We start from the raw sequence: 19,254 nt of genomic DNA on the forward strand, positions 1-19,254 counted from the left end.
AAGTGGCAAACCTTCAAGTAGGGCATATATCCTTCTCACCCAGATGTTCACCAGTAAATAATACTCACTGTAATGGCTTCTCGCCAGTGTGAATCATCCGGTGCACTGCCAGATTGTGGGAACTCTTGAAGGCCCGAGCACAATATTCACAGATATAATCCCTTTGATCTATGAAGAAAAATACTGTGGTTAGTGTTCTATTTAGACACCCTGTAAGTATTTTCCCTCCCTTACAGTAAGTAAGCAGATGATGGGGCAGGTAATTTAGAGTAAAAGCAATGCTATTTTCAATGTATAAACACTTTTGGTAAACAAAATTTAAAAAGGAAAAATATTGCTTTAAGAAAACATCCAAACACACAGTAGCATAAGGACCTGTTTAAACAACAACAACAACAAAAAACACAAACAAACAGAAAAACTAGATAAAAATATAAGAACTGGAATCCTCATCTCAATTTTACCACTAATCCAGGTCTTGGATACCAAGTGTTTAGCAAGTAAACAACTATATTTTCCGTATATTTTATTCCTTAAAACAATTTTTTTCACAGACAATGAAAACTGAATGCTTACACAGAAAGAACTGGCATTCAAACAAAACAAAAACAAAACACAAGAACTTGGCACTATATAAAAGAAAACTGATCCAGAGGTAATCATATCCTGTTTCAGGTTTAAAAAATGTTACCCAAGATAAACAAACTTTTCTCAAGACTGGAGTTGCTGCTATGAAATGTATGTAAACAATACCTGTACTACTTTACCTTATTTTCCTACCCATCTTCTGCACCTTTCAACTACCTCCCTTTGTCACTCACAACACCCTCCACCACACTACGCAGGATTTCTGATGAATGTGGTAACATGGTGTTCAATCTACGAGGTAAAGGAACATTGTACTTATTCATTTCTTTACCACGTGTTCGGGAAGCCTGAGCCCAAAGAGGTGCTCAATATATATATTTGTTGAATTAATGACCACTACATTTTCTACTCCTTTTGCTTCAAATTACCAGAATTAATCAGAATGAAAACATGAATTTAAGTTAAAAGGTGAACAACATTCAGCCGGGCGCGGTGGCTCACGCCTGTAATGCCAGCACTTTGGGAGGCCGAGGCGGGCGGATCACGAGGTCGGGAGATCGAGACCATCCTGGCTAACACGGTGAAACCCCGTCTCTACTAAAAATACAAAAAAATCAGCCGGGAGTGGTGGCGGGCACCTGTAGTCCCAGCTACTCAGGAGGCTGAGGCAGGAGAACGGCGGCGTGAACCTGGGAGGCGGAGCTTGCAGTGAGCTGAGATCACGCCACTGTACTCCAGCCTGGGTGACAGAGCAAGACTCCGTCTCAAAAAAAAAAAGAAAAAAAAAGGTGAACAACATTCAATTTAATCCTATACTCCTTTCTAAACAGCTTACAGATCACCTGGATAGCTTATTAAATGTATATGCTGATTCAGCAGGTCTGAAGCAGGGCCTGAGATTCTGTATCTCTAATAAGAACCCAAGTGATGTCAATGCTGGTTGGTCTGTGTTCCATACTTTATATAGCAAGGTCTAAAAATGCACAGTTCTAACTTAGGAAACTCTTAGTATCTCCCAGGTCATGTCCACATTTCCAGTTCCATAGCAGGACAAACCTGTGTGGGGCATCTATTTGCTAAATAAATTAATTTGCACAAAAAAGTCTGTATACGCTAATTTGCAAAAGGAGAACTAACACCATAAATTGTATTAACCAAATATAAATATTTGAAATGTACTGAATTTATAAAACAGTTTTTCATAGGCTTGTGATATTTAACTAAAACAATCTAAAGTGCTTGTCAGAAATGACTTTTCTATGGCAAAAAACAGTATTAACAGGGAGCAGAAGGAAGACAGAAATTGCAGTACCTATCAAGAAACAGAAATAACTGTTACTTGTGGAAATAACTCTGAAGAAACATGGTAAAAGAAAACTGTAGACTTTGGAGTGGTCAAGTTCAATCCTGGTATTGTGAAAAAGTCTACCATGTGCCAGGCTCTGTGTAGTCAATAGCATTTTATGTTATCTCATTTCATCCTTACAATAACTGATATGGGTATCCTTAATACAGAGAGAAGGAAAAGTGAAAAGAGAAGTGAAGTAACTTGCCTACAGTAAATGAAGGAGATAATACATCTATCAGTATGACCTCGGGCAGGAGACATAATTCTACAACTAGAATTCCTAGACTTACTCTCCAAGATTGTTGAGAAGGTAATGTGTAATTATCAAGTGTCTGGCACATACTCAGTGGTATGCACCTAATTTGTTCCTATTAGCTACACGGCACTGAGATGGTCAGTGGTTACAAATAAATTGAATTTGAGTCTATTCTATAATACATATTGCAGACACTCAGCATCTCTTTTTGACAGTTCCTATGGGAGGTTACATGCAATTTCTACAGCTAGCTTTCACAGTTTCAATAGCAGCAGAGTATTATGCTTCTAAAAACTAGCTATGTGACCATGGCCAGGTTACTTAATCCTGCAAAGCTTCTAGTTCCTTAGCTGTAAAAGAAGATCAATATAAACAAATTTAGTGGTGTTGAACAGACTGATTAGCAATAATATACATAAAGTATTTAGTCCACAGTTGATACAGAATGCTCAGTAAAAGATCATTATCCTGGTCATAGAAGTTCAAGAAGTCAAAGGATAAAAATTCAAAAGTCTTAGTTTGTCCATCCCTTGGAAAATTTGTCTTACTACATTTTATTTTCACACCTTTTCCCCACACACTTGACTATAGAATCTTTTAAGATTTATGTTAGAAAAACGTTATCATTACCAACATGCAAAAAAAAAAAAAAAAAAAAAAAAAACCACAGTGCAATTAATTACCTACTTGATAAACACATTTTAAAAGTACCTGTATGATGTTTGGCATGTCGCAGAAGTTGCTTCTGGAGCCTGAAGAGTCGTCCACAAGAGGGATGGGGACATACGTATTTCTTCTTCAGCAAATGCTGGTATTTAATGTGGTGCTAAAACAAGAGAAAGTGAAAGGGGAGAAAAAATAAATAAATCAAGGCTTCCTGAAAGTACTGAAAGAAAACCAAATACTTAGATTTCGCACATGGATAGTGAGGGAGTATAATAAAATGGCTAAGAACACAGGCTATGGAAATATACAGACCTGGTTTTCAATCTGGGTCTGTCATTCACCAGCCTTTGTAATCTTAGGAGATAAATATTTCAAGCTCCAGTTCCCATTTGTAAAATGGAGATAACAATAACCATCTCAAAATGTTGTTATGGGGTAAGAGATTTATATATTGTACCGTGCTTTAGAGCAGCAAATGGCACACAGCAGAGGAGGAGCAGCTATTGTTATAACTGAACCACAATCCATAAGTAAGGCCTTAGTGTCAAGTTATATTTGTTGCTAAAGATCAAACAGGTATTTCCTAAGCAGTATTTCACTTTCATGTTTCCTGCCGGACCCAAATGTAAGTGGTACCTTTACTCATCAAAAATAATAATAATCTACTCAAAAAAAATAAAAACAAAACCTGAATTAAAAGTCTTTTATTCATTCTACACAGTATCCAAGAAATCACAGGTTTGAGTTCTAATTTTACTTTTTTTCTAAATCGTTGTAAAATAAAATCTGTTACTCTGTGTCTTGGAATGTTGTTACAGTCATCTCATATCAGAAGTATTTACACCACATTGGGAATTACTGTAATATTGAAAGATTCCAAGGAAAGTCCTCTATTTGGGTTCAGATTCTTAGTCACCATTTTTCATTTTTTATTTTTTTTAACAGAAGATGCTATGAGTTTGGATGTGTTCACCACAGTTCATGTGTTGGAAACTTAATCCCCAATGTGATAGTGTTGGAAGGCAGGACCTAATGGGAGGTGCTTAGGTCTTAAGGGCTCTACCTTTATATAAATGGGTTGATATTATCATTGGAGTGGATTTGTTACAAACGCAAGTTCAACCTATTCTTGCCCTTCCTTAACTTCCATAACTTAACCATGGGCTGACACAGTTAAAAGGCCCTTGTGAGATGTGGGCACCATGCTCTTGGACTTTCCAGTCTCCAGAATCACAAGATAATAAATAAATGTATGTTCTCTGTAAATTACCCAGTCTCAGGTACTCTATTATAGCAGCACAAATTGACTAATAATGATTAACCCATTTATGCCAGAGGTTGCAAATGTTTTTTGTGAAAAATCAGACCTTGGTGATGACCTTGAGCAGCAGGATATAAATAACTTGCCCAAGCTTAGCATTCTAATAATGGAACACTAGGCATAAATGGGTTAAAGTCATTTTATGTTTAAAGAAAGACTTTTCTTGACATTATATGTCAATGATAAAGCCTACACAAGCCAATAAATTAAAGTCTCGTGGTGCAAGAACAAGTAATGGAACACAACCGGAAAGGCTCTTATATAACAACTTCACTGACCTGCAAATAGCGAGGGTGGGCAAGGACAGTTCCACATCCTTCCATCTCACAACGGACATACTGGATTGGAGGCTTTTTTCTATTATCAAAACGCAGAAGAAAAGTTAGCAAAACAAAAGTAGCACTCTGCACAGTGGCCTTTGACTCAAACTGTGCTATAGAGAATAGCTATTTTATAGTAGGAAGAATTAAAATCTCTTTACTACTATATAGATTACACAGAATTTGTATTAGAAGTAGCCAAGAATTAGCAAATATTTGACGGAATTAAAAAGTAACACAAATAAACTAATAACACCTCAAAAGGTAAAGTATTAAGATTGTTGGAAATTTCAAGATCTTACAATGAAAATAAGATAATACCTGTGCATCTAGGATATTAGTGAAGTTGCTTTCGTGAAATTTTTGAGTGGCCATTCCTGCAGGATTATCATGAAGTCTAAATATGTAAGTCAAGTGCCTGGTATTGGAATAAGGGGCAAAACGGTAGGGGTAAAAATTCCTCACCTCCTTTTGGGTAAACGTGGACTTTTGTCATCTTTTCGTCTTCTTCCTCTCCTGTAATTGAAGACAGGGTAACAGTAGACACATTCTGAATCAAAACTTACAGAGTGAAGGCTGGCTGAAGACACACACACACACACACACACACACACACACACACACACACACACACGGTCAAAGAACAAGTGGCAAAGGATAACCAAGAATACATAAAGTCAAAGACATATCTGGCAAATCAAGCAAGATTTTACTCTGACGTAATTTCACTTTCAAATCAGTCTGTAAGACAGATTAAATATATACCTCCATAAACCATGCAATACTATGAAAGACTTAGATAAATCTCAATGTGTTACTTTTAGAGTTGCTACCATGTATCATCTAAAAGCCCTGAGAATAAAACATACTTTCTCCTTGCAATAGAACTAAAAAATCTAAACATTTTTTACCAAGAGTCTCTCCAGTGAAATTCAGCTGCTTGAGGCCAAATTTTTTTAAGTTAAAAAATACGTATTTTGAAGCATGTGTATGTCAACATCCTTCCTCACACTCCCACTCTATTTTCCACTAGTGGTTTCAAAATCTGTTAGATTTCCATTTTTAATAATAATTGTCTACTCACTTCCTCGGAGGTTCCTCATCCTCTCTAATTTCATTCTCCTCTTCTTTCACCTCCACCTCTACTTCCACTTTAATTTCCTTTTTCTCCTTCTCTTCTTTTACCTTCCCTGATTTTCTCCGTGGCTTTGGGGTTTCCCTGAAAACACAAATGCACTTCAACACTAGGCAAAAGATCTTTTCAAAGAAGACTATGACAACAAATTAAAGCTTAGAGTTATCACTGATTTGTTATAAAACTACTCTCCTCAGTTCATGAAATGTGATTTCTTACCAATCATTCTCACATGCGTAGTAATGATCTAAATATATGTATAAGATGTTCATGGACTGAACCCTCCCCAGACTAAAGAGGACTGTAAATCAAATCTCACTATAATTGTAAAGAGAAATGAGACAATAAGTTAAAAAAATTCTAAGTATTCAGGCTACTCATGATACCTTGTTGAGATAAAACATGCAGACTCATAAAAACTTATATATAATCAAAATAAAGCTCTACAAATGGGAGAGACGATTATATCAGGGTATGGTAAGATGTTAGACTTACAACAGAAGTGCATAATCACTCATTTAAAATTAATTCTACACTCATTAGTTTGGCAATAACAAAATAAAAGCATTCAACAATGTTTTCCTACTTATATTTCATTGACATGTCTGGAGTAAAATCTGAGACATGCCTTTCTAAGTGGGGTTTGTAGGTCTCATCTCTTGGGTCATCTTTGAATGGTATCTCCTCTTCACTGATTAACATCTCTTCTTCCTCCTCCTCTTCCTCTTCACTACTAAAAATAAGTAAATAGAAATGAGACATTCTGGTTTTAAGGATCATGTCTGAGGAGATTTTATTTGGTAATTTATTAAGAGGTAGCCAAAAACTGATAAATTCACCCAGCATTTTCATCCTAATGACCTAATTGGACTGAAATCTAGTGGCTTTATCACAAAAAATAATAATTGAAACTAAAAAGACATAAATCCTAGATAAAGACAGGGTGATGACAACTCAATGGCATTAAAAGTTAAGAAACAACTGACTTTGTAATACTGTCTGGTGATCTGCTGTATCAAAAGACCTATTAATAGATAAATCACAACACACAAGATTCCAATGAAATCTCAAATACTTGGCCAAAACACCCATATTTCACATTAGTTCCTACCATGGAATAAGTCCAAACACATAAGGTACTCAAGACATGATTTCTAAGTTATATAAGCAGATTACATGGTTTAAGTTCTAATTAAGCTCAACATGGAATCTAAATGCAGTATCAAAACTGACGTTAATTTCTCTTACAGCTCAAAATCGTTTCAAATGGAAGCAACTTCTGAATCATTTAATGTCACTATGTTATTTCCCCAAAGGTTTAAAAATGAAATATTAACATTTTTTTTACCTAATGCCACCTGGAGACTGATGCTCTTCTCCAACATCTAGAAAAACAAAAACAAAACAAAATTTTATTAGTGTAGATATAAGATATTTTCTCTCTGCAGTCAAGAAATGCAAATCAAATTACTGCATGGCGTAATTACACAAAAGCAGAGTATCTGCAAATTGTTCAAAGATATATTACCTACACCATCACACCTGCCCCTGACAGTTAAGCCGTTAAGGCAAATGTTCAACATTACATTTAAAATATAACAGCAACTACTTAGTAAACACCATATTCTAGCTGCACTGTACCATAATCAAGTTGGTCTGTATTTGGTTCTGACTTGCAAATGAGTTGCAATGAACCAGTCTTGGACCGAGAGCTTCGGGTGTTCTCTGTATCACGATGGCGAGAAACAGATGTCCTACTACTACGCCAGCCCCGGCTAGGTCTAGATGCAGCAATGGAAACTTCCTGAGGGAGGGCAGAATCGTCTTCTTCCTCTTTTTCTTCCTTGGGATCTAAATAAAAAGACATACCATTCTCTTTAAGTTTACGGTTAACCAATAAGCATCCCTGTATGTCTACTAATTGTAAATACAGTTACTTGAGGATAAATTAAGTATTTTCAAAGGAAAAAGAACCTAAGACTTTTATTGAAATAATAAAAAAGAAGAAAATTAGATAACTTACCCTTAATGTCACTATGCTAAATAAATTATTTCATGTTGCAAAGTAGTAATTTTATACTGCCTTATCTTCTAAAAAATGCAATGTTAACTATGCAAAATACACTTACTTGGATTCATGAAATTCTACCTTTTAGATCTAAGTTAAAAGAAACTAAATTAATTGGTCCCAAAAAGATGACCAGAACTACAGAGGCACCAAAAAGAACGAACCATAGATCTAGATGTTATTTACAATCAAACAAGTCTATAACAAATTACTGAAGAGGAATTCCTAACAGGAGTACTTTTCACTCTAATCAAGAGTTTTTCCTAAAACCACACTGTAAACTTGAACTAATCTATAAAGCAATTGAATGGTAAAGTCCAGCTCTGGTGCTATTCTGTTTCAGTTGTCCTATAAGACACTGTGTACAGGAGAACACACAAAATCTGTTATTGTTATCCTATATTTTGTCATGTTTTAAGGGGTGAATGAAGTATGGTAGGTCATCCTCTCTTGAGCCGTAAGTAATAAAAAGTTAACCTCAGAAACTGGCTTTCATACCTGCAGTAGCGAATTACTTAGACCTATATAAAAAAAAAAGTACATTAGAAGTGAGCCCATTTTAACAACAGATTATTTAATAAACTTAGAATGGGAAAGGGCCAATAATAAAACACAATTTCAAGTCATAAGATACACATAAAAACAATTTTCACACCATACACAAAGTCTAACAACCCAATAGAAAAATAAGAACTAACAGGCTGGGCACAGTGGCTCATGCCTGTAATCCTAGCACTTTGGGTGGCCGAGGCAGGCAGATCACAAGGTCAGGAGTTCATGACCAGCCTGGCCAACATGGTGAAACCCCGTCCCTACCAAAGATAGAAAAATTAGCCAGGCATGGTGGTGCACACCTGTAATCCCAGCTTCTGGGGAGGCTGAGGCAGGAGAATTGCTTGAACCCGGGAGGCAGAAGTTGCAGTGAGCTGAGATTGCGCCACTGCACTCCAGCCTCGGCAAAACNAGTATGTGTGAGTGTGTGTGTGTATATATGTATATCTTACATACTACAACATTTCTGGAAGGAGATACAAGAAATTCACAAGTACTGGTTACTTCCAGAGAAGGTCCAAAAATATGTGTAGTAATTTCACCTTTAAGTATATGTCCTAGAAATATAAACTACCACATGGAGGTTAACTGTAGCATGTTTATAATAGCAAAGAACAGAAACAACCTAACCCTCTGTCGAAGATAAAGTGCTTAAATAAACCATGATACCTTCCTATGATGGAATACTAAATAGAGGTAGGTTTCTGTTAAAAATGACATGGAATTATCAGCAAAAATATTGTTAAATGTATAAAAAAGACACAAAACTATATATACAGTATGGCAACATTTTTGCTTAACATTAAAAAATAGTTTACTATGGAGCAATGTGGTGACTATAGGCTACTTTAGCTTTAACTATACTGAAAGTTTTATGAGAATATACTGAAGTAATGAAATTAGTTTGAAACACAGAGATACATAGCAGTGTGAACAGTTCTAAACAACCATCAAAATCAGTTGTGCATTTCCTTTTAGCTGCCTTTTCCATTCATTATTGCATCACCCTCCTATCTGAGCTATTTTAATAGAAAAAAAAAAAAAACCATTAATAGAGGTGAAAATACCTCAAACGCCATTCAGTCTAAGCACAATCCATTAAGTTTTACCCATAAAGTATCTAGAAGACCAAAGAAGAAGCTTATTCAAAATCACAAGGTTAGCTAAGGACACCTAGATTTAGAAATCATATTTTGAAATTAATAATGAAGGACTTTTACATGTAGGTCATGACTACTTTTAAAACAATTTCATCAAAGAGAACAATTCAACACCATCTATGAAGTATTACAACATTTAATAATAGAAACATCTTTTTTTTCCTTAACACAACTGTACTGAGTTGGACTTTGAACCCACTCCATAACCTCCTGTCCTCAACAAAGCTCTTTTCTTCTTCATGATGAAAGGATGGTATGCCCACAACTTCCTATACTGTGGATTTTATACTCATTGGATAAATGATGCCAATTTGATAACAATAGCTTACCATTATAAATAAAGCATAATAGCCTATCTTATTCTTATTGAATACTACTGCCCCCATCACCTAAAAATCTAGTCTTTAAAAAAAAAAAACCACTCTGTCAGAGACGACAGCAAAAATGTCCCTCCACAGAAATAAACACGTACTATGAACAAAAACTGTCAGAATCAACTTTGTGGAAACTATGGACAATAGTTAAAGGTTATAAAAGCCCAGGGAGCACTGAATCAAGAAAAACGTGAGTGAAGACGTTTAGGGAAATCTGTCAAATCGCTCGATGAATATAAGCTAAAGGACCAGAGCCTTCAGAGACCACAGAGACCGAAGTAGGAGCTAAACTTTAGGTACTCATGGACATAAAGATGGCAACAACAGAAACTAGAGATTACTGCGGGGGAGGTTGAAAAACTATTGGGTACTATGCTCAGTACCTGTGTGATGGGATCATTTGTACCCCAAATCTCGTATCATACAATATGCCCCAGTAACAAACCTGCACATGTACCCCCGAATCTAAAATAAAAGTTGTAAAAAAAAAAAAAATGTTTAAAGAACTAAAGAAAATCAGAGCTAAAGAAAAGCATTAACAAAGTACTAAAGGAAATCAGAAGAATTATGTCTCAATGAAAACAGAATATCAATAAAAAGATAACTATAAAAAGAAACCAAGAGAGGCCAGGTACAGTGGCTCACACCTGTAATCCCAGCACTCTGGGAGGCCAAGGCAGGCGGATCACCTGAGGTCAGGGGTTCGAGATCAACCTGGACAACATGGTGAAACCCTGCCTCTACCAAAAACACAAAAATTAGCTGGGTATAGCAGCGTGTCCCTGCAATCCCAGCTACTTGGGAGGCTGAGGTAGGAGAATCACTTGAACCCAGGAGGTGGAGGTTGCAGTGAGCCAAGATAATACCATTGCACTCCAGCATGGGCAACAAGAGCGAAACTCCATCTCAAAAAAAAAAAAAAAAAAAAGGAAAGTAACTAAGGGAAAAAAATTCTGGAGCTGAGAAGTATAATAACTGAAATCAAAAATTCACTGCAGACTTGAAAAAGAAGAATCAGTGAACTTTAAGCTAGGCCAACAGAGATGATCCAGTATGAATATAAAGAAAAAAAGAATAAAGAAAAATAAAGCCCAGCAGATCGTTTAGACAACCATTAAGCATGTCAAGAGATGCACAGTAAGATCTGCAGAAGGAGAGGAGAAAATGAACAGAAAGAATATTTGAAAAACTACTGGGGAAAAAAAGTCTATACAAACAAGAACTTTACCTAACTCCTAGGAGGATAAATGAAAGAGATCCGCCCCCAGACACATTATTATCAATTGGTAGAAAGACAAATACAAAGAACCATAAAAACAGCAAGAAGTAACTCATCAGCAACAAGGAATGCTCAACAAGACTAACAGCCTATTTCTCATCAGAAACCATGGAAGTTAGAGGGCAGTGTGGTAACAAAGTGACGAAAAGAAAAAAAAAAAATCGTCAAGCAAGAAGTCTATAGCTGCCGGAACTATTCTTTAAAAACGAAGTTCATGAAATTAAGACATTACCAGAAAATCAAAAACAGCTTATCACTAGTAGATCTGCCCTATAAAAAATGCCACCAGGAATCCTCTAAGATGAAATTAAAGGACACTAGAGAGCACTGAAAGCCATAAATTAAAACACTGGCAAAGGTAATTACGGAGGCAAAAATACGGCATTATACTTTTGATTTGTAACTCCTTTTTCTCCCTACATGATTTGAAAGACAAATGTATAAAATAACAATTATAAATTTATGTTAATGGGCATTTGACATCAAAACATACACTTTGCAACAATAACATAAATGGTGAGGCACAGAATGGTACAGAGCAGAGATACGTTCCCTACTGAAGCTAAATTGGCATTAAACTAGATAAAGTTTGAAGTACTAAATGCAATCCCCAGGTAACCACTAAGAAAATAAAAATACACAGAAAATGAAAAGAGACAATGGTACACTGCTACGTATCTGCAACACAAAGAAGGAAATACAAAGAAAATAAAGATCAAAATAAAAGATATTAAGACAGGTAGAAAACACAAAGCAAAATGGTAGGCCATTCTTATCAGTAATTTAAATATATATAAACTGTGGAATTAAAAGGTACATATTAGCAGACTGGATAAACAAAAAAATACAACCAGTCTACAGTCTGTCTACAAGAAACTCAGGTTAGACCTGGGTGTCCAATCTTTTGGCTTCTCTGGGCCACATTGGAAGAAGATGACATGTCATGGGCCACACATAAAATACACTAATGATAGCTGATAAGATAAAAAAATTTTAAAAAGATCTCATAATGTGTAAGACGGTTTACAATTTTGTGTTGGGACACATTCAAAGCCCTCCTGAGCCACATTCAGACTGTGGGATATAGATTAGATAAGTTTGCTTTAGACCCAAAGACACAAACAGGTTCAAAGTAAAAGAATGGATTAAGATATTACACGCGAAAAGTAAGACAGAGAGAGCTGAAATAATGTATTAGTCTACCAGGGCTGCTCTACCAAATCACAACAAACTGGGATGTCTTAACAGAAATCTATTCTCCCATACCTCTGGAGGATAAAAGTCCAAAATCAACACAGTAACAGACCACATTCCCTCTGAGACTCTGGGAAGAATCATTCCTTGCCTCTTCCTAGCTTTTGGTGTTGGTCAACAACTTGGTTTATAGCTGCTAACTTCAATTCTATCTCCATCATCACATGGTGCTTCCTCCTGTCCCATGTGTCTTGCTTATTCTTATAAGGACATCAGTCATAGTGGATTAGGGTCCATTCTAATACAGAATAACTCCATCATAACTTGATTACATCTGCAAAGATTCTATTTCCAAGTAAGTTCATATTCACAGGTACTAAGGGCTAGGACCTCAACACATTTTTGGGGGGATAAAATTCAACCCATAGTGGTCTGCACCTTCTGGTTCCCTAAAATTTATGTCCTTCCAACGTGCAAAAGACATTCACCTAATCCCAACCTCCCAGAATCTTAACCCATTCCAGTATCATCTCTAAATCCAAAACAATCCCTAAAAATCATCAACTCAAAAGGGATCAAATCTCATCATCCAGATCAGCTATGAATGAGACTCGGGGTATGGTCCACTCTAGAGCAAAATTCTTCTCCCTCTATGGAGCTGATTCCAAAAAACAATGGTGGGACAGTTATAGATTAGGTATCTCCATATTAAAAGGAAGAAAAGAGAAGGGGGGAAAAAAGGGTCAGGGGTCCCAGGTTAGTCCAAAACCTAGCAAACAGCATTAGACTTTTAGGCCTAAGAATAAGCTTTTGTGGATAATGATTTGTACTCTGAGCCCACTGGGGAAATAGCCCCGCCATCGTAGCTCCAGGAAGTCTAATACATACAGGACTCAGCATTTGCAGCTCTACCTTCAGCATCATTCTTCTTTAATTCCATTTTGTCTCTGTCCCATTCAGTCCAGCCTGGCAGTGTTTCTGCTGTTACAACATTCTCAAAAACTTTGTCGGTCTTTCATAAAATTCAGGGGGTTGAAGCCATCAAATGAGGGTCCTCCACAGATCTCTCCTGAAAAATTGCATGTCTATTCTGGGAATTGCTGAGATGGCTGATTTGATCCACAAGTTATATACCAAGTCTCTTTAGAGAATAGCTGTCCAGTTACAGCCTTGGTCCTGTACCACAATACACTATCTGGACGACTAAAAAGTTTCCAAATTATCAAGTGCTGACTCCTTTTTGCTAAACAATTCATTCCTCAATTTATATCTTTCCTCTCACATACTAGTATACAAACAAGAAGAAACAAAGTTTTATCTTCTACACATTGCCTGTAAATCTCAGCTAAATATCCAAGTTCATTGCTTAACCAATGATAGAACACAATTCAGTCAAGTTCTCTGCAACTTTATAACAAGGATCACCTTTTCTCCACTGTACAACAACATGTTAATCATTTCCTTCTAAGGCCTCATCAGACTGTCTTTAATGCTCATATTTCTGTTGACTATCTCTTCAAGGCAATCTAGACTCTCCTCTCCTCTTTTCTTTTTGAGACAGAGTTTCACTCTTGCTGCCCAGGTTGGAGTGCAACAGCGCAATCTTGGCTCACCGCAACCATCGCCTCCCAGGTTCAAGCAATTCTCCTGCCTCAGCCTTCCCAGTATAGCTGGGATTACAGGCATGCGCCACACCTCAAAATACTCCAAGACAATATCCATTACCCAATCCCAAAGCTATGCCAACATTTTTAGGTACTTTTTTACAGCCCACTTCCAAAACCAAAATGTGTTAGTTTCCTAGGACTGCCATAACAAATTACCACAAAAGGCTATTTTCTACAGAGACCCTATTTCTCAACGTTCCATTCACAGGTACCTGAGTTAAGACTTCAACATTTTTTGAGGAAAGCAATTTAACTCATAAGGGTGGCCCTACTAATATCAGGCAAAATGCACTTCAACAACTGTTACAAAACACAAAGAACATTATACATTAATGAGAGGGTCAATCAATCTAGAAAATAAATATAAACCTATACATAGCTAACATAGGCCCCTTCTCCCTCTCAAGATATATCAACACATAAGATATATACCAAAGATGTACAGAATTGAAGAGAAACAAGTAATACCACAATCACAAAAATGGAGACATCAGTACCCCACTTTCAATAACAACCAAACACCAGTCAAAAGAAGTTTGATAAGGAAATACAGAACTCAAGCAATATTAACCAATCAGACATATAAGGACTAGACATAATATTAAAAAACAAACATTGGGCTAGGCACAGTGGCTCACACCTGTAATCCCAACACTTTGGGAGGCTGAGGCAGGCAGATCACCTGAGGTCGGGAGTTCGAGACTAGCCTGGCCAACATGGCGAAACCCTGTCTCTACTAAGAATACAAAAATTAGCCGGGCGTGGTGGCGTGTGCCTGTAGTCCCAGCTGCTCGAGGAGGCTGAGGCAGGAGAATTGCTTGAACCCAGGAGGTGGAGGTTGCAGTGAGCCAAGATCACATCGCTGCACTCCAGCCTGGGTGACAGAGCAAAACTCCATCTCGGGGGTGGGGCAGGGGGAATCAGACATATTGAAAAGTCTCAATAACTTTCAAAAATGACTGCAGTCATATAAAGTACGTTCTCTGACCACAATGGAAACTAGAACTCAATATCAGAAGGAAAACTAGAAAACTCATACTTAGAGATGACTGAAAATGAAAACAAAATATCCCAAAACCTAGGGGATGCAGTGAAAGCAGTTCTCAAGAGGAAAATTTCTAGATATAAATGCCTACATTAAAATAGAAAAAGAAAATCGCATGCCTGAGTCAATAACCTAACATCATCCTCATAAGAGCTAGGAAAAAAAGGAGCAGAGTAAACCCAAAGCTAGCAGAATAAAGTAAATAAGTTAGTTATTTGACAAGATAACAAAATCAACGAACTTCTGGTTAATAAGAGAAGACCCAAATTACTAAAACCAGAAATGAAAATGGGACACTACCACTGAAATAAACAAGAAAACACAATGAACAATTGTATGCCAACAAATGACATAGATAAAAGCAACAACTTCTTAGGCACACACAAGTTACCAAAAACAATTCAACAAGAAATGGAAAAGACGAACATACCTTTAACAAGTAGACAACTGAGTCAAGTAAACAAAAAGCTCCCAATAAAAAGGCCAGAGGCCTCTAGATGGTTTCATTGTTGGATTCTACCACACATTTAAAGAATTAACTCCAGTCTTTCTCAAACTCTTTTAAAAAATAGAAGATGGAACACTTCCCAACTCATCCTATAAACACACCATTATTCTGACACCAAAGCCAGACAAAGACACCACAAAAAACCATAAGCCAATATCCCCTGCAAACCAAATATAGCATCATTATTAAGAAGATTAAACACTATGATCAGTTGAGACAGGTCCCAGGATTATGAAGGTGGTTCGACATACAAAAATATATGTAATGTGCCACATTAATAGAATAAAGGGAGGAAAAAACACACCATCATCTCAATTGATGTAGGAAAAAAATCCAACAAAATTAAACTTTCCTGATAAGAACACACAAAAAAAACTGGGAATAGAACTGAACTTCCTCAACTTGACAAAGAACACCTACAAAACCCCCAGAGCTCACATCATTCGCAGTGGCAAGAGACAAAGCTCTCCTGCTAAGGTCAGGAACAAGACAAAGATGCCCTCATTCTTCACTTCCATTCAACATTGTACTGGAAGTTTCAGCCAAGCAATTAGTCAAGGAAAAAAAAAAAAAAAAAAAAAAAAAGCAACCAAAGTGAAAAGGAAGAAGTAAAACTGTATCTCTATTTGCAGATGAAAAGACCTTACATATAGAAAATTCTAAAGAATTTTCACAAAAGAAAACTGTTAAAGGTAATACACAAATTCAAAGTGCCAGAATATAAGGCCAATACATAACATTCATTGTTTTAAGTATATGAGCAAGGAACAAAAAGGAAATTAAGAAAATGATTACCTTTACAATAGAATAAAAAGGAATAAAATACTGAAATATTGTTAAGACAACAATACTCTGAAAATAAACCCATAGATTAAATGTAATTCTTATCAAAACCCCAGCTTTCTTTTCAGTAGAAATTGACAACCTAATCCTAAAGTTCACAGGCAAATGCAAGGGATCTACACTAGCCATCTTGAAAACAAACTGAGTTAAAGATGCACTTTGTTCTTCTCAATTTCAAAACTTACTATAAAGCTTCAGTAATCAATACAATGTATTACTGGCATAAGACTAATAAGTAAATCAACTAACTGAATTAAAGGTCCAGATATAAATCTACACATCTATGGTCAACTGATTTTTAAGAAGGTGGCTAAGACCATTCAGTAGGGGAAAGCACAGTCTCTTCAAGAAATGGTGCTAAGATAAATGGATATCCACATGCAAAAAATAAAGTTGTACTCCTACCTTACACCACATATAAAAATTAACTCAAAATGGATCAAAGACCTAAACATAAGAGATAGAACTAAAAAATGCTTACAAGTGAAAACAACCTACAGAATGGGAGAATATATTTGCAAGTCATATATCTGGTAAAAGAATAATATCCAAAATATATAAAGTTTTTGTATTTAACAACAAAAAGAGAAACAACCCAATTAAAACATGGGCAAAGAACTTGAACAGATTATTTCTCCAGAGATATACGAATGGCCAAAAGGTACTTGAAAAGATATGGAATATCAGTCATTAACGAAATGCAAATCAAAATCACATGAAATTACCATTTCCCACATACTACAATGGCTACTAAAAATAAAAAAAGAAAATAAGAAGTGTTGGTGAGAATGCAGAGAAATTGGAACCACTGTTTATTGCTGGTGGACATGTAAAATGAGGCAGCTAATGAGGAAAACAGTGTTATGGAAAACCTAAGAAAACATTGTTAAGAAAAATGTTACAAAAACTTAGACACAGAATTACCATATGATCCAGCAATTCCTCTTCTAGGTACATACACCAAAAATTGAAAACAGCTTTTCAAAGAAATACTTATTCCATATGAATATTCATAGAAGCACAATTCTCAATACCCAAATTGTGGAAACAACCCAAATATCTGCTAACCAGTGAATGGATAAACAAAATGTCATATATACACACAAAGAAAATTTTTATCCAGCCATAAAAAGGAAGGAAGTCTTAACACGTTACAATATGAATGAACCTTAAAAATACGCTATATGATAGATGTTAGAAACAAAAGTCTCATATTGTATGATTCCAATTATATATAATATCCACAATAGGTAAACCCATAGAGACAGAAAGCGGATTAATGTTTGCTGCAGCTAAATGGGGGAAAGGGGAATAACTGCTTTTAATGGGTACAGGGGACTCCTTTGTTGGTGGTGATGAAAATGTCTGGAACTGGAGAGAAGTGATAGTTGTACAACACTGTATATGTACTAAATGTCACTGAATTGTATGCTTTCAATTATTTTTTACTACTATTTTATGTAAATTTCACCTCAAAACACACACACACACACACACACACACAAACACACGCACAAAAGTACCGCCAGGTTTCTGGAATAGAAACTGATAACTGAAGGGCAATCCATACATTAGCATAAACAATCATAAACAGATAGGAAACAAGCCAAGTTTCTTCTGTGTGGTACTTCAAAGACAATTTCCAGTTGTTTCTTATAATAGCAGCTAACCTTGAGGAGGTTCCTTGATACATAAATAATAAGAGAAAAAAGCCATACTAGCTTGGGTAAAGGAATACATCATGCTAGTCACTGCATGAGCAACATGCAGGCACAGTGAATATAACTACAGTTAATTAACCCTTGAACAACATAGCTTTAAACTGCATAGATCCACTCATATGCAGGTTTTCCTAAATACATGAGAAAAATTTTTGGAGATTTGTGACAATTTGAAAAAACTTGCAGACAAACTGTGTAGCCTAGAAATATTGAAAAAATTAAGGTATCTCATGAATGCATAAACTATACATAAACTATAGATACTACTCTATTTGATGACATTACTGTAAAATATACACAAATACATTACAAAAAGTTAAAATTCAACAAAACTTACACTCACAAAGTCTTAGACTACACATGGCATCATCCAAATTCCAGAGAAATGTAAAGAAACGTAAAGATGTTGTATTGAATAACTGCATAAAATTAACTCAGTACATAATAATTTCATAGTTATCTCCTGTTGCTATTGCAGCAAGCTCAGCTGTTTCAGGTATCTGCTTAAAATGTCGTGAGGATAATCATCACCACCTGAGTGAATTTACTGTCACAGTAAAAGGGATCTTTCTCAGTTAACTCATTTTTCACTATGTTTAGAGCAATACCTGAAACCTTGAATAACACTATGGGACCCAGAAGAGTTGCCACTAGTGATACTGGAAGTGCTTCCAAGAAGCAGAGAAAAATCATGGTATTACAAGAAAAAGTTGAATTGCTTGATAAGCATAGAAGGTTGAGGTGTGTAGCTGCAGCTGCTCACCACTTTAAGATAAATGAATCCAACATAAAAAGTACTGAAGAAAAGGAAATTTGTGAAGCCATCGCTGCACCTGCAGTAGCACGTGCAAAAATCTTGCAGTATTTGCAAAATACTTCTATCTCACATTCAAGATGCAGCTTTTATGTGGGTACAGAATTGCTATAAGAAAGGCATACCTCCAGACTCTAAGTAAAGTCATTATATGACAACTTAAAGCAAAAGAAAGGTGAAGAATTTAATGCCAGCGAAGAATGGTTTGATAATTTCATAAAGAGACTTGGCTTTAAAAATGTCAAGATATGGGCGCCTGTAGTCCCAGCTAATCGGGCGAGGCTGAGGCAGGAGAACGGCGTGAACCCAGGAGGTGGAGCTTGCAGAGAGCCAAGATTGCGCCACTGCACTCCAGTCTGGGCAACAGAGCGAGACTCTGTCTCAAAAAAAAAAAA

At 36.2% G+C, this 19,254-nt stretch overlaps 1 protein-coding gene across 2 annotated transcripts in view; it reads right to left on the reverse strand.

The window, feature by feature from the left end:
• The window catches only part of ZFP91 (ZFP91 zinc finger protein), a 41,682-nt gene that overhangs the window by 4,140 nt on the left and 18,288 nt on the right, over positions 1-19,254 (reverse strand). The window contains exons 3-10 of one of the 2 annotated variants that reach the window (XM_025355653.1): positions 7,276-7,485; positions 6,983-7,019; positions 6,263-6,364; positions 5,584-5,718; positions 4,965-5,015; positions 4,458-4,536; positions 2,904-3,018; positions 69-168 (exon numbers count right to left, since the gene is read on the reverse strand). In XM_025355653.1, the coding sequence (XP_025211438.1) occupies positions 69-168; positions 2,904-3,018; positions 4,458-4,536; positions 4,965-5,015; positions 5,584-5,718; positions 6,263-6,364; positions 6,983-7,019; positions 7,276-7,485 (829 nt within the window). Of the gene's footprint in view, positions 1-68; positions 169-2,903; positions 3,019-4,457; positions 4,537-4,964; positions 5,016-5,583; positions 5,719-6,262; positions 6,368-6,982; positions 7,020-7,275; positions 7,486-19,254 lie in introns of both variants that reach the window. The other variant, XM_025355652.1, reaches the window with a different exon arrangement.

This window comes from Theropithecus gelada, chromosome 14 (assembly GCF_003255815.1).
Source record: "Theropithecus gelada isolate Dixy chromosome 14, Tgel_1.0, whole genome shotgun sequence".
NCBI lineage: Eukaryota > Metazoa > Chordata > Mammalia > Primates > Cercopithecidae > Theropithecus > Theropithecus gelada.